This window comes from Dendrobium catenatum, unplaced genomic scaffold, assembly GCF_001605985.2.
Source record: "Dendrobium catenatum unplaced genomic scaffold, ASM160598v2 fragScaff_scaffold_412, whole genome shotgun sequence".
Lineage (NCBI taxonomy): Eukaryota > Viridiplantae > Streptophyta > Magnoliopsida > Asparagales > Orchidaceae > Dendrobium > Dendrobium catenatum.
The window spans coordinates 138,732-161,858 of NW_021318874.1; the positions used below are offsets into that span (position 1 = coordinate 138,732).

The window sequence follows — 23,127 nt, forward strand, 5'->3', positions numbered from 1 at the left end:
GTTGTGTGTGTGAGTTTGTCTTAAATGGCCTAAATGTCAAAAAAAAAAAAAATTAATTTAAAGATACCTATTTTAATTTAAAAAGTCTTTTGACACCTCAAAGCTCACTGGAAACGCGAGTCCAAAATGTTGACCGAAGTTCATCTCACCCTTCCTCCCTACTTCCGCGTGTATGCTGCTCGCAATTGCTATAAAAGCCAAAGACCCCCTTCAGTCTTCTCACTTCTGAACGCGCGTGGGACGGAAAAGGAGCTTTCTTCTCATCTCCTAGGATCGCGATACCTTCTTCTTCTTCTTCTTCTTCTTTTCTTCTAGTCGAGGAGATGGGGAAGCTGTACGCGAAGACTGTGCCTCCGCCGGATCTGAACAAGAATACGGAATGGTTCATGTACCCGGGTGTGTGGACGACTTATATCTTCTTCCTTTTCTTCTTCTGGCTCATCGTCCTCTCCGTCTTCGGCTGCAACACCGGAATGGCATGGACGATCGTGAACCTCGCCCATTTTGTTGTAAGCTCTTTTTTGTCGTATCTAGTTTTTCTGTTTGTTAGACTCGGATGACTGCATGCGATCTCTATTTTTTATGGGGCTTTCGTTGATGCACGTTAGGGTTTGTATTTTGCAATTATATACCGGGCTTGATGGGTTTTTATTCATATATGTGCATTTTTAATGTATCAGGGTTGATTTTTGTTTTCCTGATTTTGTTGTGGTTTGGGAGGGAGGGAGTTGGGGCAGGTGGTTGTGCTTGTCTTAATGATTTGATAGCGTAATTTGAATTTTCATGGAAGGCATATACAGCTTGAAAGTTGAAGCCGATCTATCAAAGTTTGATCATCAATAATGTGTGAGCGCTAATACTAGAGCTTGGATAAAACTTTTGTTCTCTATGTTGTGCTATTCTGTTGATACAAGATGAAACGGTGGATTAAGAAAAAAGATGAATGTTTACCCCTAAAATTGATTGGATTTAATGAGGTTAATTGCAGGCGTTGTTTTTTTTTTGGCAAACATGGCGAAGTTCTCTTGGTCACTGTGTATAAAACTAGCAAAATCACACACATAGTGGTTAGAGGAGAATGTTATTTCTCTAAGGTCATCGGCTTAGGCTTCTAAAAAAATATGTTTTTATTTGTTTACTTTTGAAACTTTTGGTTTTGATCTCAATAGATTAGAGATGCTTCCTTTGTTTGAGGTTTGGAGAATTTTTTTTTTTTACATGATGAATGGAGACCTGTTTATGTTAGAGATGACAAGAATATTAAGTTTGACCTAGCCTACTCATTTTGTTTGTTATTATTTAAGAGGATTGCAAATAGCATGCACAAAGGATATGACTAATTGCCTTGAAGATCATGGTGAGTTGCTGGTAGGGCAGATAGACTTTTGTTGTCTTGGGAGTGATGGTGATGGTAAGCTTAAGTTCCATATTTAATGTTGGATACATAAGCTTGTGTTGCATCATTTCAATCAATTTTAATTTCCCTTTGAGTCGGTTACATCGATAGAAAATGTAATTAGTATTTTTAAGTTCCAGTTGCCTACATTAAAAATGTTAATGAATTTATGTACTAATAGTGCTTTTGGAAAGTTCAATGCAGTATACATCCCAACTCTCAATTAAACATTTTGTTAGAATTTTTCATAAGATAAACACAATTGCCCTATTCCTACATAGAGCATAAGCTATGTCCCTTAAGCATGCCTTCATACAAGTCATAAGATCATCATCTTTATTAGGCATATCTCAACTATTTGGTGCCAACTTTAGGAACCCTTATTCATCTTTATTGGTAGCAGGTATTTAAAATGCATATATTTTAAAATTTTCTGTAAAACAAATATATTGGATTTATGCTTTACATGAAGTGTTTGATTGAATGTTATTTAAATTCAGTTAGATGATTTTTTCTTGTTTGTAGATAACTTTTTCTTCAATATTTCTATATCTCCTTTGGGGAGATGATTGAGTTTCCCCATCTCTTATTTTGCTCTTTAGTCTCTAAACTTTTGCAATCTTGTTTTTGTGGTAAACCAATTTGTTAACATACCACCAAATTTTTTATTAATATAATGGCATCGAGCCCTTATTGGTGTTCTTGCTACTAAATCCATTACTTCCTTTTTGGTGTCAATGATTAATAACTTTTTTCCCCTGCTTGTTACATGAAAAATAAATTGCATGCTTGATAAAAAAGAGAGAATGCTTTGCAAAGATATAAGGAGTCATTCTAGGATTCTATTTTATATGTGTCTATTATATAACATATATTATATATATATATATATATATATATTGTAAAATAAGTAATTGTTCCGACGGAACATTATGCTAGGACCTGTTTCGGAAGAAATGATTGTTTCGACGGAACCTTCTGCTCATATATTTTTGCAAGGTAGATAACTTTCTCTTCAACATTGCTGCATCTCTTTTGGGGAGACAATTGAGTTTTCTCACCTTTTGTTTTACTTTTAAGTTTTGAACTTCTGAAGTAGACCAATTTGTTAACTTACGTCCAAATCATTTGATGTTGAGCCCTTATTGTTGTTGATGTTACTAAATTTGTTGCTTTTCTTTTAGTTCCAACGATTAAGAAATATTTTCTCCTACTTTCTATATTGCAAACAAATTTATAGGATTTTGATAAAAAGAGAAGTTATTGTGAGATTTGTAATATGAATACCTTTAAGCTTTGCAAGGTTATAAGTAGCCATTTTTGGATTTCATTTATTAGTAACATAACAAGAATGAACTCTTGCTTCCATTATTTCTTTCAAATTGATGTTCCAATATCATCTTCTTAAATTCCCACATTTTCTTATTCCTTTTTTCAAAGAGATTCCTGTGAAATAAATAAATATTTTGATAAAACCTTCTATCAAGACTTGTTTTGTAGGAAATGATTGTTCTGATAGAACCTTCTATCTAAATATGTTTGCAAGGTAGATAACTTTCTCTTCAACAATGTTGCATTTCCTTTTGGGAGATAATTGAATTTCCCCATCTTCTATCTTTTTCTTAAGTCTTTAACTTTTGAAGAATACCAATTTGTAGCATACCACCAAATCATTTTTAATTAATATAATGACCTTGAGTCCTTATTATTGTTGTTGCTATTAAATCTACTTTTTTTTCTTTTTTGTGCCAACGATTATGATTTTTTTTACCCTACTTGATGCACCAAAGAATAAATCACTGGCTTCGTATAGAAAGCAAGTAATAATATCAATAAAATGAGCTATTATAGTAGGATTTGTAGTATCCAGTACTTTTTTTTTTGCAGAAATGTAAGGTACCATTCTAAGATTCAATTTATTAGTATCATGATCAAAATAAACTCCAGCTTCCATCAATTCTTCCAAATTGAAGTTCCAATATCATTTTCTCTTTTCCCACACTCCCTTTTTGAAAGAGATTCAACACCCTGTGAAATAAATAATTGTTTTGACTGAACCTTCTATTAAAATTTGTTTAGGAAGAAATGATTATTCTAACGAAACCTTATTCTAAAATATCTTTTTAAGGCAGACAACTTTCCTTTAACATTGCTACATCTATTTTTGAGGTGATTGAGTTTTCTCATGTTTTGTTCTGCTCTAAGTTTTGAACTTTAGAAGTCTTGTTTCTGTAATAGAACATATTATTAACATTTCTCCAAGCTAATTTTTATTAACATAATGCCATAGAGTCCTTAGTTTTGTTGTTGCTACTAAATTCGTTGTTTTCTTTTTTGTGCCAATAATTAAGATTTTTTTTCCGACTTGTTGCATCAAAACTAAATCTTAGGCTTTTGGTAAGAAATGGCCAATTTGAAATTAGAATTTTTAGGTTCAAAATTTACTTGCATTAAAAATATGAATGAAGTTCTGTGTTGATCAAATTCCGAATGAAACTTAACTAAGAGATATACAACATCTCATTTATTAAAGAATAGAGGTAAAGCATCAGCTTTATCAAAGAAAAGGAATCTTCTCTGAAAAGGCCTTCTTATCTGAAAATAGAATACCAAAACTTAGTTCTTATATGTCAGAATTTTCGTCATCCTCTTATGCAAATTATTTATGTCTATGACTTTTGCCATTTAATATCATTTTATTGTTGTTTTCATGATATTCCTTGGCCTAGTAATTTCTAAATATCGGCTCATTGCCATGGTTTCATCTCCAATAGAGTATTCATCATTGTCTTGAGATATTTCTTCATCTTCCCCAGGATTAGGTGCCGTGGTTGCAGAATTCTGTGAATTGCTTTTGATATTAGCACAACATTCTTTGTTTAATATATTCTGATGATTCATGTGGATATTTTCTCCTTAAATTGTCATGAATATTTTTTAGAGAAAAGCAAAGCTTGTCCGATGTTTTTCTGGTGACCTACTCTTTGTTATAGTTATTAAGATCTCCAATAATATTTGTGTGCGGGTGTCTAAAAGGTTTTCTTATGATAACTAGCATACGACATTAGGCAAGCTTGATGCAGATAAGACATGCATTTCATATGTATGAACAATCTCTTTCAAGAAGAATAATTTAGATGGTGGATTCAACCAAATAAAAAGTTTTATTTTTTATATTTTCTTAAAGGTAGTTATGTTGAATATTTCCTTTTAGATATTGATGTAATTTCACTTGTTTTTATAATCAGTTTTTTATGAATTTCATAAAATAAAGTACTAAAAGCAAAATTGACTTTGATTTGATTGACAAAATTAAGGATAATATTGACTAATAATTTATCAGTTTGTTTATGTGATTTAATAATTTTACATATATGATTTGTTCAGCTTTAAATTCATGGATATATTCAGATTCGTAGTCAGGATTTGGCTCAAATATGATTTTGTATTCAACTTCAATTTCAGAATTTGGTATTAACTATGTTGAATTTAAGATACAGATGTATAGTTAGGTTCTGGTGCAAAGTCCGATGTATAGTTAGGTTCTGGTGCAAAGTCCGATGCATAAAGTGTAGTTGGTTATTGTCAAAATTCAATATTGTTTCAATGCAAAACTATATTTAGAATCATTCTATAGTTTCCAATCATTTTCTACATCTATATGCAGCACTTATTTTACAATAAAATACACAAACTTCACAAGAAAGCAAACTGTTAATTACAACAATTATTTACTACTAGCAAGGAAAGAGAAAAACAAATCGAATCTGATTCCACTAATAAGGCTTTCACCTTCTAATATGAAGTAACGGTAATAAAGATACAATCGATTGCGATTATGTGCACAAAAGGGAAGCCATGTTGTATGAGATTTGAATGAAACCAATCATCTGATTAATCAATCACATGAAAGAAAAAAAAAAGAGAGGAGGGGTGGGGGGGAGTGGAAAGAGAGAGAGAACGGGGAAGAGGGGAAAGAATTAACCAATAAGTTTCATATATGAATAAGGAGATCACCTCCTAAATACTTCAAGGTTCACACTTGAACCAGGAATAGAATCCCAAGAAAAAAATGTACTTTTATTTTGTGTCAGATTGTTTTTAGTTGTCTCGTGCCATTGTTATTAGCCTTATACGGTAGTCATTATAGTTTAGGATCTTAGATAAACATGTTGGCAAAGCCCCTGTCAACTAAGATGAAATTGTAATGGGATAGATCAAATTGGATAGAAGGTATAGAAGCTCACTCGACTATAATTGCAATAGAAGCTTATTGGAACCTCCACTAGAATAGTGATAGGAAGTGGTGCACTTCTCACAAAAATCAGTGGATTAAACATAAAAAATTGGGAAGAAGAATCCCCCGAAATAATTTTTATTGAAAGAATTATAAATAAAAATGCAATATGCAATTGAATCTTCAATTGTTGAGGAAGATCCGACTCTCTCAAATCCCTAGTTGCCAGCTAAAGCCCAAATAACTTAAGAATAAACTAAGTTCAGCAAACTACAAAACATAATACTGAAATCATCATATTTTTAGTCTTAAAAAGGCTCCCATAATTCCCTCCCAAATCAGTTATCTTTCCCTAAATAATTCCTTCTCAAAATTGAATTTAAATTACATTTATTTTCCTAATTAATTTCTTCCCAATTGTAATTAAAATTTTCCTAAACAATCCACCTTAATTCCTCCTCATCTTCCCTAAATAATTCCCTTTTAGATTTTTTCAAATTAGATCTCTTGCCCTAAATAATTCCCTCTCAATTATAATTTAAACAATTCCCCAACAATTCTACTTTGTTTAAGAACCTTCTTAAACAAGTCCATCTTGATTAGGAAATTTCCTAATTCCCTCCCAGTCCAATCAGCCGGTCCATCAATACTCCCCTCCCAAAGTGCCACCTGACCTCAATGTGGAACGAAGGAAACTACTGCTTAAGCACTTGACTAATATCACTGGACTAAAAAATGGATTGACATTGGGTTGAATGATTCCTACCTCCATCATCTCCCTGATCAATCTCCCAATCTCATACTTCTGGATTTGAGGATAACGGTACGGACAAACACTGATAGGTGAGACTATTTCCTTCAAGATGATAGTATGCTCGTGTTACTGCGAAGGTGGAAACCTTTGAACTGGCTGGAATACCACTTGATATTGCTGTAGGAGTGGTTGAACCATGTATGGTGCTTATATCTTCCTTCTCCCCATCTTCTTCGCCTTCCAAACTTTGCAGCTCCACCAAAAATCTCATTCCCGGTATAAGCAGGATTTGGAATCTTGCCCGGTATAAGTAGGATTTATTAAACAAACTTTGCATCAGATTCATATACTCCAGCAAATTTGTCATGCTTTGTTGATAGTTGTGCTTGATAGGAATTAAATGTCGTTGATGTTGATAATGTCCTTTGACATGAAGATCTAACAACTTCTTTATCATTCCTTCTAGGTTGGAAAATTTTTATTCCATTAATGACATTCTATCCTCAAACACCAATTTGAGTCGGCCAACATTTCTTTTAAGATGCTCATCAACTTTCCTTGCCGCCATATGTCCCAAAAAAGTGCTATGATACTAATTTGATAGGGAGTGAATGCACTTTTCACAAAAATCAGCGGATGAAACATGAAAATTGGGAAGAAGAAAGCCCCAAAATAATTTTTATTGAAAGAACTATAAAGAGAAATGCAAGATATAATTGGATCTTCAATTGGGGAGAAAGATCCGGCCCTCTCAAATCCCTAGCTGCCAGCTAGAGCTCAAATAACCTAGGAATAAACTAAATTCAGCAAGCTCCAAAACATAATCCTAAAATCACCCTATTGTTAGCCTTAAATATGCTCCCATAATTCCCTTCCAAATCAACCCTCTTTTCCAAAATAATTCTCTCAGATTTGAATTCAAATTAGATTTATTTCCCTAATTAATTCCCTCCCAATTATAATTAAAACTTTCCTAAATAATACCCTCTTAATTCCTCCTCATTTTTCCGGAATAATTCCCTCTTTGATTTTGAATTCAAATTAGATCTCTTGCCCTAAATAATTCATCTCAATTGTAATTTAAAGATTCCTAAATAATTCTCCTTTGATTAAGAATTTTCCTAAACAACTCCCTCTTGATTAGGAAATTTCCTAATTCCACCCCAATCAAATCGGCCAGTCCATCTAATGGCTGCAAGAATCAGAGACCGTATGAATCATAGGGTGTATGCAAGCTAGGAATATGGAATAGGATTCATTTCAAGAGTAGGGGACTGTAGGAACTACTGCATGAAGTGCAAACCTAGGTTTCTAAACCTATACTTTCATCCAGTCACAGAAATATGAACAAAAGTCATATGTAGAAGCATTCATTAATCATTTTCTTATTGTATATACACTCTAAACTAATTCATTACATCTCAAGATTTCAAATAGAAAATTCAAAAATTGTAGTTCAAGATTCAGAATAACTGACATATCACAAGCTTTATTTATTTATTTTTGGGGTTCCCAATGGCGATAGACTCAGTTTGTTGATTAAAAGTTTCTTCTCTAGAAGTTACACAAGAATTGTATAAAATAAGGTTTACACCTTATGTCGTATTCAACCAAACCAATGAAGGAGGGCTCATAAAGCCGACCCCCAAATGCTTGGATAAGGGCCATTAACTTAATGATGATGGTTAATGTCTGAAGAATTGGTAAACCACTTATGATCTTTGCACTTCTTTTTAGAACTATTCATTCTTTCGTTTTTGGCCACTCAACCAAATTTGGAAGATACAGAGTTCTCTATCATCTAATATTGGCTGGTAATTAGCTGCTGCGATTTTGTGTTGAGTTTAATCATACTAAAAGCCTTTTTTTTTTTCAGGTTACATATCAGTTTTTTCATTGGAAGAAGGGAACTCCCTTCGCAGAAGACCAGGGTATCTACAACAGGCTTACTTGGTGGGAACAAATTGATAGCGGAAAACAACTTACTAGCAACAGGAAATTCTTGACAATTGTACCTGTGGTCTTGTAAGCATTATTTTACTGTTCTTTTTCAGCTTCAATTTGATTGAATTCTATTTTGATTTATTTAGATGCCATCATACAAAAGTAGTTGAAGGGAATCTGGCATTTATTGGATACATTAGTGGATCAATCATGCGTTAGTACTCTTTAAATTGTTTTTTATAAAAAATTTCCCTTTCTTTTTGCCCACTATGGGTATGTGGAGAGTAGGGAGCTACATTTGCCTCTGCTCTGGATATAATATTGTTTTTTTTTTTATGCCTGTGATCTTAAAATAGGTACTCATGATTTCTGTTCTGTTTCTGTTCTATCTGATTCGGTAAACACTGTGATTGATCCTTCAGCTGGAACTTGGGTGATGCATTCATTTGCAAATATTCTTTATTTTTAAGAGAAAGCTCTTTTGCATTGTTTGTGGACATTTAAGGGGTTGCTCATGAGCCAAAGATGATATTGTGCTTGTATTGTAGCTTATTGATGCCATTGAGGGTAGCGATAATGAAAATGTTGGGTATCAGGTGGAGGAGAACCCACGAGAGGAGGGAAGATAAGAGGAAGATTCAAATTTTTAGTTCTTCATTCAATTGATCAAATACAAGCCTCAAATACCCTATTTATAGGAATGGGGCAGATTAAATTTAAATCTACTCCTATCTAATCCTAAATAATTTAAAGTTCAAACCAAATATTATACAAAAGAATAATTAAACCTAATTTCAATAATAATTAAATTATAATAAATGAAAATTGCTATAGTGCTTGAAATAAATCCCAATATCCTTTGTTGCGTCAATTCTCTTAGGATTGAAAATTCTTCTCCTTAGGAGTTGCACAAAATAGCGTCTTGAGAAACCTGGTGGCCATTCTGGGGAAAGTGGTGGACCTGATTTATTTCCATTCTTGAGGGCATCTTTTGAGACAATGGAGGTATACAAGAACAAAATTGCATGTATCGTACTAAGAAGAGTGCTGGCAACTGAGAACAGTCACTGAGCTGGAATGATGAATATAATCTTGGGGCATCACAACTATGATTGGAAGCACAACTTCAAAAAGAAGAAGTTTTGTTGTCGACTGTGAATCTTGCTATAAATATGAGCTGTCTTAGGAGCAAAAATGGTGTAGACTTGGACTCGATCTCAGGTACATCATCATTCATTGTAGAAAATTATTGCTCAAACTTAGACACAATCTCAATCACTTTCTCAACCTCATGCTAATCACCTTCAACATCTAATAATTTATCTATATATCATAATTCAACATAATAATAATCTTCATAGATTATAGAATGGGGAGCAATTTTTTGAACTTTTGGAGTTGACACAAATTGTTCAGCATCTAGAATTGGTACTAGTGCTTGAGCTATTGAAATTTGAGAAATTGGTTTCTAATATGATTTCATAATGAAATGGTTTTCATGTGGACAAGATGGGACAATCTTATGCAAAATAAACATAAGATCTATGCACAATCAAATGCATCTTTAACGTATCATTTTGAACTTGTAGATAATATTCTGTCCAATACTTTTTAGCCAAATCTGATTGATATCGAAAATAATCATATTGTTGAGTTCTCTCTTACGTTGTAAGAGGGGTAATTAACTATGGGCGCTTGCGCTCATAGGAAGTAAGAACCCCAGATCTATAAATCCTGACACTACCCTCAGGGGAAATCTGGTTAATTTCAATCTGACTTAAGAGAAGTGGAATCCTACGGCTGCAAAAACGGGATTCACGCATTCGTGCCATTTTTCTTGAGCCAACACATATATTATACTAAGATGTTGATCTTGATGAAACATGTTAACAAAAATATTTGTAATTTTAGAGTTTATCCTATATTTTTTGTGTGTTTTCATATATCTTTCCCATATAAGCCATATGTTGTCTGCAATTAAACTTCTATGGTTGTGTAGATGTCATAATAACATACAAAGAAATGCATAAAACTAGAGGTTATGGTTTAGTAATTGATTCTAATTTGTTTATTTGATGTGTATACCAATTGGTGCAAAATCTAAACAAAAATCAGCTCTAATGTAGCTGAATAGAAAATACATAATCAGATGAGTACAGTGACCTCGAACAGAGGCAATCATGAGTGGGTATGGATTGTGATTGGTTGGGCGATGGGAGGGTGCATGATTGTATTGATGAGATGCATTGTGACTACAATGCTTCTGGATCAAGATCCAAAGCAGACTATGTGATGTCAAATGTGAGCGAGATAGGGATGCAAGAGCTACAAGATGTGGAAGGATCACGAGCAGCCAAACGATTGTCTGAAGAACAAGCAGAATCGATGATTCATAGGTTACGAAGAAAAGCAAAAGTTACAAGATCATGGAAGTTTATGCCATGAGAAGGTGCATGATGTAGCTGGGTTAGTTCTACCAGACATGCAGATACGATGGGTTTTGGATGGTGCGAGAGAGATGAAGTTTACAATTGGGATGGGAACAATTGCGATTGGGATGTGACTGTTATGGCTGCAGGCCAAGGGAGGTTAGATTGGTCGGCCCAACAGGCAGTGGAGGGGCGGAACCTGGAATCAAATCCAGAGAGATTTCGGCCCCTCTTGTGGGGCACAACAAAGTAATAATTCATTATGTTAGGAGGGTAATTAAGGAGATAATTAATTAGTGAAAGATCTACTATTTGAATTCAAATAGGAGAGGGAAATTTATAAGGAAAGAAGGTTGATTTTAGAGGGGTTATGAGATATTTCCTAATTAAAGAGGGTTGATTATGGGGCTGATTTGGAGGGGATTAATTAGGAGATGTTTCCTAGTTGAAGAGGATATATTTGAGGGCTGATTTGGAGGAGAATAATCAGGAGATGTTTCCTAATTGAAGATGTCAGATTTGGGGTCATGTTTGGGAGGTTGATTTGGAGAGGATTAATTATGAGATGTTTCTTAATTAAAGAGGGCTGATTTGGAGAAGATTAATTAGGAGATATTTTCTAATTGAAGAGGGTGGAAGTGGGGGCTGATTTGGGAGGAAATTGGGTGAGGCTGCTTGGTATTTGTTGTTTATTGTTTGTTATAAGTAGGAGGGTTTATGTTATGTTTTGGATAGAGAATTTCACTCAAGAGTTGCTATAGTTTCTTTTTTGTGATGGCTTCCTAGTGGCGTCTAGGTTGTTTGGTAGAGCCAATATACCTCTCAAATTATATATCACATATTTTGTTTTTCGTATTGAAGTTATAATCCAAAAACTAGCCACCGTTTTTCAATTTCTATTGTTTTATTATCTTTTCTCCCTATTTCATCCTCAAGGTGTATCAAATTAGTATCAAAGCACCTTTTTGGGGCCTATGACAGCAAAGAAGGTGGAGTTAGAAGGCAAAATGGAGCAAATCAAATCTCAGTTTGGGGAGAAGTTCTCAACAATCGAAGGAAGACTTTCATCCATGGAAGGAAGGCTCTCATCTATAGAGAACCACTTTAAAAACTTGGAAGGATAATGAAGAAAATGATCGAGATGCAGTTGAAAGCTTCCGAATTAAAGAGAAAGAAAATTCTGGAGGAGATGATGAGAAAGCTCACGAAGATACGATCTAAGACCCCACTGACGGTTTCAATTAGTAACCCTAACCAAGATTTGATCGGATTCCCTTGGCCGAATCTAAGGGAAAGGAGATTAGACGGAAGGGGTTCGACGAGGAGAGTTTTGTCCATCGAAAGCCTCCTCTTAGGGCTCCGATAAAGGGTGGATATGGGTTTCCATAAGGGGAGACAACAAGGAGGGAATTGTATAATGGAGGTGTTGGAGTGGCCGACCATTATGGGAGGCATTTTTGGGCAAGTGGAGTGGATGACCGGAGATGGAGGGGGTGGAGGTGAACCATGGGATCATGTCATGCAAGAATGGATGAAAGAAAGGTTGGAGTCCCACCCTCAATACACAGGGAAACATGGAGGGATTGTGACAACCACTACACTGGAGGAGAAAGAAGCTATTGGAGTGGTAGCGATCCTAGAGTGATGAAGTTGACGATCACAATATTCGAAAGGGAGGATGCCTATGGGTGGGTGTACCAGGTGGAAATGTATTTTAAAGTGAATAGGTTGAATGAGGAGAAGTTTACGACTGCAGGGCTATGTCTGGAGGGTGAAGCTCTAGCTTGGTTATAGTGGACGATAGCATGGCCACTAACTAAGCAGTTGAAGAAAGCCATGAGCAATGTCCCATCCTTCCACCTTGAGGATAGTGTGCGTCTTTGGAGGGGAAGTATTGTTACAACGACCGACCCAACAGGCTGGACCGATCGGCCCAACAGGCAGTGGAGGGGGTGAAACTTGGAACCAAATCCAGGGAGATTCCGGCCCCTCTTGTAGGGCTCAACAAAGTATAATTCATTATGTTAGGAGGGTAATTAATGAGGGAATTAATTAGTGAAATATATCCTATTTGAATTCAAATAGGAGAGGGAAATTTCTAAGGAAAAAAGGCTAATTTGGAAGGGATTAATTATGGGATGTTTTCTAATTAAAGATGACTGATTTGGAGGAGATTAATTAGCTGTTTCTTAATCAAAGATGATAGATTTGAGGGCTGATTTGGAGGAGATTAATTAGGAGATGTTTCCTAGTTGAAGAGGGCAGATTTGGGGGCATATTTGGGGGAGGGCTGTTTTGATATTTGTTTTTTATTGTTTGCTATAAGTACGAGAGTTTATGCTATGTTTTGGATGGAGATTTTTATTTGAGAGTTGCTAGTTTTCTTTATGAGGGCTTCCTAGCAGCGTCTAGGTTATTTGGGAGAGTCAATCCACCTCTCAAATTATAGATCACATGTATCTTGTTTTTCATATTGAAGTTAAAATCCAAAAATTAGCCATCGTTTTCAATTTATGCTGTTTTTATTATATTTTCTTGATGATTTCATCCTCAAGGCAAACCAGTGACCATTTGGACGAGGCTAAGGTTGTCAAGGATGTCGCCAACCAACAATATTTTGAACAGCGAAAAGTGGTTTGTGATACATAATTGTAACAAATAGATTTGAAATGAGAGACAACATAGGGATGATTGAAAATACCACATTGATAACAATAGTGGTAAAGATGATTAGTTGCCTCTGGTAGACTTTTATAGCGTCAAGGATAATAAAGAAAAAGTTTAGCATTAAAATATAGGGACATTGATAGGAAACACTTGTAGAACTCAAGTGGAACTTATCAATTTTAGTATTTCAACAATATTTCACCATAAAACTCCAACAAGTCCAAGAGAAAAACAGCAAAACGAGATGATAATTGATGAGAAACAAAAGGAAAACACCAAGATACAGTTGATTCTCAATTCAAGAGGATGATCTATCTCACCCAACATGCCGCTAGAGCCCAAGAACAAGCACAAACCAAAACCAGCAAAGACAAGATAATATTAACACTAATTCTCCCCCTTTACTTAAAGCAAATCAAATACTAAAGCAAAAGGACAAAACAGCTCATGAAACCCTAAATCCTCCCTAACCGCCCCCTCCTTGCCATCAATTTTCATATAGCGGGGGTCCTACTGTAGCTTGGGCGGACCCTTGTTCGTCTTTGAGTAAACAACGGTTGGCCCCTTGCCTAAGGCCGACTGAACCGGTCCATTATGGACCGACAATCTAACAGACACCTAAAAGTAGGGGAAAAATTCAATCTTTTATTCTGATTCAATTGATCAAATACAAGATAAAAATATTCTATTTGCAGAAATCGAGATAGGGGTTACAAGATATAATTTAATTTATTCCTAATCCTCCTTAAACATAGATAATTCTAAACCCTTAACCAAATTTGTTCCAATAATAACTAAAATTAATTTAATTATAATAATTAAAAACTTCTATTCTTGAAATATTTCTTAAACCTAACTTCTTCTAATGCATCACTTGTGCCTAGTTTTTTTAAATAATAATTGTTGGGCCTTCTGTGAGACATGACAATACTTTTTTTTTTCTTCCCGCTATATCATTCCCTTATCATATTAAGAGTTTTTTTTTATAATTTTTCACAAGACTGGTTTATTGTTTGATATTAATTTTTGCATTTTGACGTTGCAATTAGTTTAATAATGCAACGAAATTATTGATATGCCGTCATCCTTAAATTGCTTTAGCTGTACTATAGGTCCTTGAATTTAAAGAGGTTTTAGATATTTTCTTCAACTGAAACTAAATTTAAGTTTTGAATTGCATCAATATTAGGCAGAAATTGAACTTGAAGATGGCTGGTTCTATTGACTTATATGAAAGTGATTTTGCATTTAATTTACTTCAAACGTCTATATGGATGCCTTTTTAGCAATTTCCTTAATAGGCAGATGTCCTTTTGGGCATTCCTGCCACATCTACACCAGGGTAGCATAAGCACTTTTTAGTTTATACCAACGTTGTCTATCACAAAAGCACAATGCGATAGAGTTCTTCTGTTCTGACATGAAAGTTCATTTCCCTAAATGTCTGACAATCATTACATTACTGAGGTCCACGTTACATAAAAAATGGCAATAGCTGCCATTGCCAGCACAAACCGCCTGGAAAGCTATCAATCATCGAGTTTCCTGTCCACTGATTGCAATTATTCCCATTTTAGGAGAGCTGGGGCCAAGAAAACAACTTGTTACTGATGAATGATTAAGGCCCAAACTAAATATTTGAAGACATAAAAGGCATGCTCACGTAGAGCTAGGAGACAAGAAAGGGGGATTCTTAGAGCCAATTCAAAAGAACTTTTGACCTAAATAACAACCTTATGTGTTGCTAATGAAGAAACTGTAGTCCTCGTAAAGTGCCACGAGTTGAATATTGAACCAAGTGGATGGGTAGAATGGGTTTATTTTTGGCTTGGCTGGAGTACTGAATTAGGAGGAACACTATATGTATGTTAATTATGGAAATTCATGTATTTTGTTTTGTTTTAGGAATTGGAACATAAGTTTTAGGGTTTAGGATGTAATTTTCTCATTATTTGGCTTTTTCCCCCAATATATATATATATTTGGCTTTTTAGAATTTTGTCATATTTTTGTCTGACTATCGCTTTTTTATTTTTTATTTTTTATTTTTGAAAATTTTTTTGGTGGGAAGCAGGGGCGGAACCAGCCTTAATTTTTAGAGGGGGAGGGGGCAAACTTATAAGTAAAAGTGCAGAGATTTTTTTTCATAAATATCCTAATAACCAAAATTTGTTTCGAGGGTGCTGTCTCTCGACCCCTATTTGTTCATATCCTTGATCGTTGTATGCTTCGCAGACATGTCAGGGTCGCGGGGTCAAGGAACAAATTTTGGTTGTAAGGAGATTTTTGGATTCTCTTTACTATTTCTCTTTGTATTTGGTTCATCGTTCCCTAACAATAATATCTCTACATAATGTGTTTAATTAAGTTGCGACAATTGTCTAAAGACCATAGCATTTTAAAACTTTTAGGGGGGCAATTGTCTAAAAACCCTTCTAATAAAGACTAAAAAATACATTGAGGGGGACAAATTATCTAAAGATTTTATAAGAAAATTAATGTTATATTTCAAAAAAAAATTCTAATAATAAATTTAAAAGAATTTACTTTCCTTGTAACAGCTTTACAATCATCCTTAGAAAGCATTACAACCACTCTAAATGGTTTGCATCGACGATCTAAAGCTTGTTGTTATTTCCAATATTTTGTGATCAGGTACTTGATAGCCTCTCACACAACTGATTACCAACACCCGATGCTTTTCCTCAACACGGTCGCTGTGTTCGTGCTAGTCATTGCCAAGTTTCCGAACATGCACAAGGTCCGAATTTTCGGGATTAATGCTGGCCATTGAGCCGGCCGGCAGGAAACATGGAACAAACGATTCATCTCCTCAGTCAAGTTCACACTCTATTTGCGGTACTTGTTTGTATAAATCTCTGCAACATAGAACTATGGTATGCTTCAGTAGACTCCACCTTCTGTTTCTTTTGCTTGGTCTCAACGTACGGTTTCATATTCTCTCCAATTATCATATCAATTTATATGTATTGTATCTGCGAAGAAGGTGCTGTGGATCTTACAAAATTTTATCTTTATAATGATTTTTTTTATTCTCATGATGTTGGTTGCCAAATATCTTTTGTCGAATTAATTATTCTATACGGACGTCGAATGCTGTCCGGAGACCAACCAGAATGCGTCACGTCATCCTTTCGTTGGGTATTGTGGCTCGTTATTGCTCAATATCGTACTGCGGCTCGATACTACTGACGTGACCCATTTTAATTGGTCTCTAGATGATGTTTTACTTCCGGACTCTGAACATAATAATTTCTCCTTTAGTCGTGCCTTGTAGTGAAGGTTTTGCACGCACACAGACATAAATAAGCAAAACATTTAGTCAAGATGTCTGTACTTGGTGGCCAACCGCTCAGAATTGAACAGAGCTTGGCTTGTTCCATCAAAATTATACGAACAAAATTCAGGTAAAATTATTCACATTCGTTCTTTTATTATTGTGTATTGATCTGATTTCTAAAATTTTTTGGTTCAGTTTAAAGTAATTTTTAAAACTCCAAAACACTCAAATTTATAACTCAATTTCTTGAAATTAATTTCAATATAACAAAAACTTAATTGTAGTTCAGGTAATTATCTCTTCAAATTATTAATAAAAGCGTCTATAATTCAAATGGTTATCCCATCTAGATAATTGTAGGAAGTCTATGGGTTCATTGGGAGCTACTTGCTCAAGGACGGTTTTTTTACTAATTTCTAAAACGGAGTTTTAATACAAAAATAAAAAAAATTGTACTAAAATTCTGTTTTAGAAAGCAATAAAAAAGTCGTCCCAAACGAAGCCTAAGAAAATTAGTTTCCTCTTTATACTTATACAACTAATTTTTTGAAAACATATTGAGTTAATACTACTGCCTACTATCTCATCATCTCCTCAGGGCCTCAATTGTTTTATTGCATAAATATGATAAGAGGCATAACAGGATTGGGCATTGTAAGCTATGCCATGACACTCTACTAACTCATAATTTTATTGCTTGGAAGATCCACTTGAAGGGAAAATTATTCTGTGTGGACGTCGGATGATATCCGGAGATCAATCAAATCATGTCACGTCAATTTTTTGCTCCGTATCGATGCTCGGTGCCTCTGTGTAGTGTGTGATGTAACGCGTTCTGATTGGTTTCCGGACCGTCCGATGTCCGTACATAATAATTTCTCCACCTGAAGAGTCCTCTTATGCAAATGTTTGACTTTATGCATGTCTGAATTGATTGTACAAATCCTATAAAAGATAAACATTACCAAAGATACATAATTTTAATTAATTAGCACTTTTATCATAATATTTTTATACTTACAAAAATGCATCATGATTTGCTATTGAGAAAATGCGTATCTGACCATGTAATTTTAAAAAGAAAAAAAATCTTACAAAAACTACTTCACAAAAAATTGAAAATTTTAGGATGAATTTAAAATCATAATCTGTTAGAGGGCAATGATGTAATTTACCTTCAGATCCATAGAGAAATTGGGTAGACCGAGCCAAAATAGAGTGAAGGGGGAAGGCAATGGAGGCAAGGAGGTGTTAGGACAAGAAAGGGGAGCAATAAAGAAGGGGGCTCATGGGAACAATAGAAGTATGATATTTTAGCCTAAAAAAATTAAAAATTCCTTTGGTATTTACCCATCATATTTTTTCCTATTAATAATAGTGACAGCACTGTCCTGTTTTTTTGTATTGGTCATAGTAAAGGTCAGAGGCAAAAATATAAAGGATAAAAGATATAGGTTAAATCCAAATCTTTGCCATTGATATTGATAATAGGTCATTAATCTCATTGCAAATAGTTGGTGTTTCAATAGTGAGAGATAAATAAAATGTTAAATATATTATTTTTTCTTTATAAGAAGTAATAGCCTTTTTTTTTAATATCTATCAACATTTCATCTTCGAGAACATTTTAAAAACATCAACTTCCACCGACATTCTAGTAAAAAAGGGGGAAGTTTAAAGATGTTGATGGAATATCCACCTATATAGGGTTGCCAAAAATTGGAGAAATTATTCTGTGCGGAGACCGGACGTAGAACGTCGTTCGGAGATTAACTAGAATGTGTCACTTCAGCGGTACTGAGTCGTAGTAGTGAGCAGTATCGAGCCGCGGTACTGAGCGAAGGGGTGATGTGGCGTATTCTGGTTGGTCTCCGAACAACGTTCAACATCCGCACAGAATAATTAATCCAAAAATTGAGCTCAAAGAAAGTATGATCACTTTGTCAAAGAGATGAACTTTCATGTGAGGATATCTTATCCAAATCAACCAAATGGAGAATTCATTAGTTAAGTTAAAAATTTTGATCATTTTGACATCCTCATACAGAAATTCATCAATAGGGACATTGTGGCCCGTAGGAATTACTTTGACATCAATTAATAAGGGAACACTCAACATCAAAAGATCCATCGAAGGAGGAGGTCCATATATGAGAGTCATAGTGGAAAAGACCTAAATCATGGCCATGCATAATTGAGGCCAATGCCCTAAGGAGTCAACGTCATAGGCTAGAGAAGACAATTGTGAGCAGAAAAGAACAGCTAGGGCCGCGGTCACTAGGAACTTGAGCCGAACCATCAATAGCGATATCGTGGCCCATAGGAATTACTTTAACATCAATTAATAAGGGAGCAATCAACATTAAAAGATTTATAGAAGGAGGATATCCATATATGAGTTATAATGGAAAAGAATTAAATCATGGCCATAATTGAGGTCAATGCCCTAAGGTGTCAACGTCGTAGGCTAGATAAGACAATTGTGAGCAGTAAGAGAAGAACTAGGGTTCTTGTCACTAAACCCTTGAGGATGGAAAGATGTGAACCACTATCACAGGCCAAGGAGAAGATTCCATGCAATGCGGCATGAAGGATGCCTTGATTTATGATATGCTACTAAAATGATTTCTTATTTTAATATGAGGCACATATTGGGCATATTCTTTGGAAATAATTAATTCCGTCAACCTCAAGATATTAAAACATGTTTTAATTTTTTATTTTCTATAATTTATGAAGTCAAGATTTTATGTTGATTTTTTTTATATACATACATCTTCAATTGAGTGATAGATCATTATAAACTTAATTAGTTTAAATATGTGTTTAATTTAAGCAATTAAAATGGTAATTAGCTCCAATAAAATGTAACTAAGTTGAAAGCATTAATGTTTGTTTTTTATTTGTCACATCATCTATAGAATATTAATAATGACTAATTTACTACTACTATATATTGTCAATAATGATGAACATCAAACAAATAATTGCTCATAACAAAGTAAGAATAAATTAGCAGTAGTGGTAATATTTTGTCATTAGTGATAGTCAAACTAAATAGAAATTGTTAGGATAAAAAATTTGAGTTAGGTAAATCTTATAACAAATATATTTATTTTAAGATAAATTTAATAGAAAAATTGATTATAATCATCTCAAAATAAATTTGATAATTATAAAATTAATTATAATTACAATTAAGAAAAAATATTCTTACTCAATTTTCTCTAATTATCATATAAAAATATAGATTAATATAAAGATAATTAAGTCACCATTGATATCTGAATTAAAGGCTGCGGTAAGAAGTCGTTTTCCATGAGAATGTCAAGATTTTATCCCTCCTAATTTTCAACTTTTTCATCTTTGATTTACCACCTCAATAATTATGCCTAGCTAAAAATATTTAATTAATGAAATTTCAATAATTAAATTTATATAATTATATAATTAAATCGCATTTTATGTTAGTGAGAATCATTATAGTATTAGATCAGAAATACTAATTACTTAAGGTGGTGATTTTTTTTTGTAATAATTGCTATGATTTTACCAATTGATAAATACAAAAAAATCCTCGTGCACAAATAATATAAAAAATGGTATAAATTCATAAAAATATCTTTCCTAGAAAATATATAGAGCATTTGATAATTAATAAAATTAATAAAAAAAAGTAAACACATTTATTAAAATTTTCTTATCTAAAATATTATTGTTTTAATTACAATTTTATGTAATTATGTAAGTGTGTGTTATGATTTAAGTATATCATGCACACAAAACCTTCCAAATGTGCTTCGGGTTTTTGATTTGAAACTATTTGAGCTCGGATTAGGTTGATTTTGGTGTCGTTGTGTTCGTATTTTTGAGACCTTTTATTCGACTTTAAGTTCACCAAAATTGGAGTTTATATGGTTTTAGATTTAATTTTTGAAATTCCTAACTTGATTTAGCTTTGAGATTTGTGCCCAATCAAGAAAATTCTTTGATCATATATCAAGTACAAAATTTAACTAATATTAAAATATTATCATATAAAGGTTGATAGATTAAATATTAGGTTAAATTATTTTAAAAATAAATTAATTTAATTGATTAAATTTAATATTGAATATAAGTTTATTAAATAAAGGAATATTTTAAAAATAAATTATTAGTCAAATGTTTTAGTTTTTTTATCATTTATCTAATATAATTTTAAATTATATTTATATTTAAGTTAATTAAAATTACATCATAATTTTAAATTAAATTTATATTTCTGCTTTGATTGAATTAAAAGTAATATGAAGAGAGAATTATATGGTTTGTAAAATTTCTGCCTGTAAACATTTACTCATTTAAAAATTGTTTCTCTCTCTGCATTTACTCTTTTCAGTTTTTACTGTTTGAATTTTAAGCAAAACGCACAAAAGAAATGTGTTTTTTTTTTTACTTTTTTATGGAAACGCATAGGGCAACCGCATTTTCCCTAAAAACGTCTTTATGCATTGCTTTTTTGGCAAAACGAGCTACCCTTTCACGTTTTTGATCCTTTTTAAATTTTAATTATAATGTGTTTCTTCTCCTAATTTATAAAAAATTATCCTTATAAAAAAGTGATTGACTTTATGAAAATAAAGATTTTTGTTTTTATATTTGTATTAGTAAAACCGAAGTTAAAAGGGCTTTAAAGAAATGAAGTATAAAAAAAGCTATTAGACTTGATGATATCCCAATAGAGGTGTGGAAATGCTTAGGAGATGAAAGAATTTTTTGGCTTACTGAACTTTTGATATTATTATGAAGACGAAAAAGATGTCAGATAAGTGGAGAATTAGTATGTTGATTTCTATTTTTAAGAATAAAAGTGATGTGCATGATTGTTCAAATTATAAAGGTATTAAGTTAATGTGTCATACTTTAAAACTATGGGGGCGAGTTACGGAGCATAGGTTGTGGCGTGACACTAATGTTTCTCAAAATCAAATTGGATTCTTGCCAGATAGGTCTACTATATAGGCTATATATTTATTGAGAGGTTTGATGGAGAAGTATAGAGAGAATAAGGAAGATCTACATATGATTTTTATTGATTTAGAGAAAGCATATGATAAAGTTCTAAGAGAAGTACTATGCAAAGTTCTTCATAAGAAAAGGATTAATAATGCTTATATTCAAGTCATTAAGGATATGTATACATGAGCTGTTACTTGTGTTCAAACACAAGGTGATTTGGCCAATTATTTTCCTATTTTAGTTGGATTACATCAAGGATGAGCCTTAAGCTCATATCTTTTTGCTTTAGTTATGGATGTTCTTACTAGTCATTTGTAAGATGTTGTACTATGATGTATACTTTTTGCTGATAATATTCTTCTTGTTGATAAAACTATAGAGAGAGTTGAAGATAAACTTGAATTATGGAGGTCAACCTTAGAGTTTAAAGGCTTATATCTAAAACTAAATATATGGTGTAATTTTAGTAATAATACATCTAGTTGGGTAATTGTAATTTTGGGCGATCAAGTCATTAATAAGAGTACACATTCTAGATATCTTGGGTCTATTGTTCAAAATGATGGTGAAATAGATGGGGATATTATTAGTAGAATTTAGGTTGGATGGTTGAAGTAGAGGAATGCATCAGACTTGTTGTGTGATAGAAAAGTTTCTATCAAACTTAAGGGAAAATTTTATAAGATGGTAGTGAGACTTGTAATGCTTTATGGTGCAGAATGTTGGTCATTAGAAGAGAAGCATAATATTAAGTGTTGCAGAGATGAGGATGCTCAAGTGGATGAGTGGCTTTACTCTTAGAGACATAATACGAAATCAGCATATACGTGAAAAGGTTGAAGTGACTCCAGTGGAAGATAGATTAGAGAGAGTCACCTTAGATGGTTTGGTCACATAAAACGGCAACCTTATGATGACCTGGTTAGAAAAGTGGATGCATTAGATTTGACTTATATTAAGAAAGGTAGAGGTAGACCTAAAAAGATTTGGTAAAAAAATATTAGAAATAATATTTCTTTATTAGATTTAGATGAGAAATTGACTCTTAACAAGATACAATGAAGAAAAAGGATTCATGTAGCCGATCCCACATAGCAGGATAAAGGATACAAATGAATTTTTTAAATAAATTTGATGATCAAATATTTTTTGCTATAAAAACATTTTTTTTTCTTTTAAACGAAATTATAATTGTGGGAGAATTTATTAAGTTTAATTCTTGACGATCGAGTCTCTAAAAAAATCATTTGATCAATACAGAATTTGTTGTAATTTGTATTAAAATTTTGAGATTGAGTTCTTGACCATTCGATTTTCGGCAGACTTATAGTCCAAACAAACAATATTCAGGCTGGACGAATGTGGAACTCAAATCATATATCATTTTGCTCAAACATA

General features: G+C 33.3%; 1 protein-coding gene across 1 annotated transcript; it reads left to right on the forward strand.

The window, feature by feature from the left end:
* Positions 1–210: 210 nt before the first annotated feature.
* LOC110092740 (ORM1-like protein 2) lies at positions 211–16,489 on the forward strand. The gene is made up of 3 exons (XM_020817407.2): positions 211–509; positions 8,264–8,412; positions 16,083–16,489. The coding sequence occupies exons 1-3, from the start codon at positions 324–326 to the stop codon at positions 16,219–16,221; spliced, it is 474 nt and encodes a 157-aa protein (XP_020673066.1). The 5' UTR covers positions 211–323; the 3' UTR covers positions 16,222–16,489.
* Positions 16,490–23,127: the final 6,638 nt, after the last annotated feature.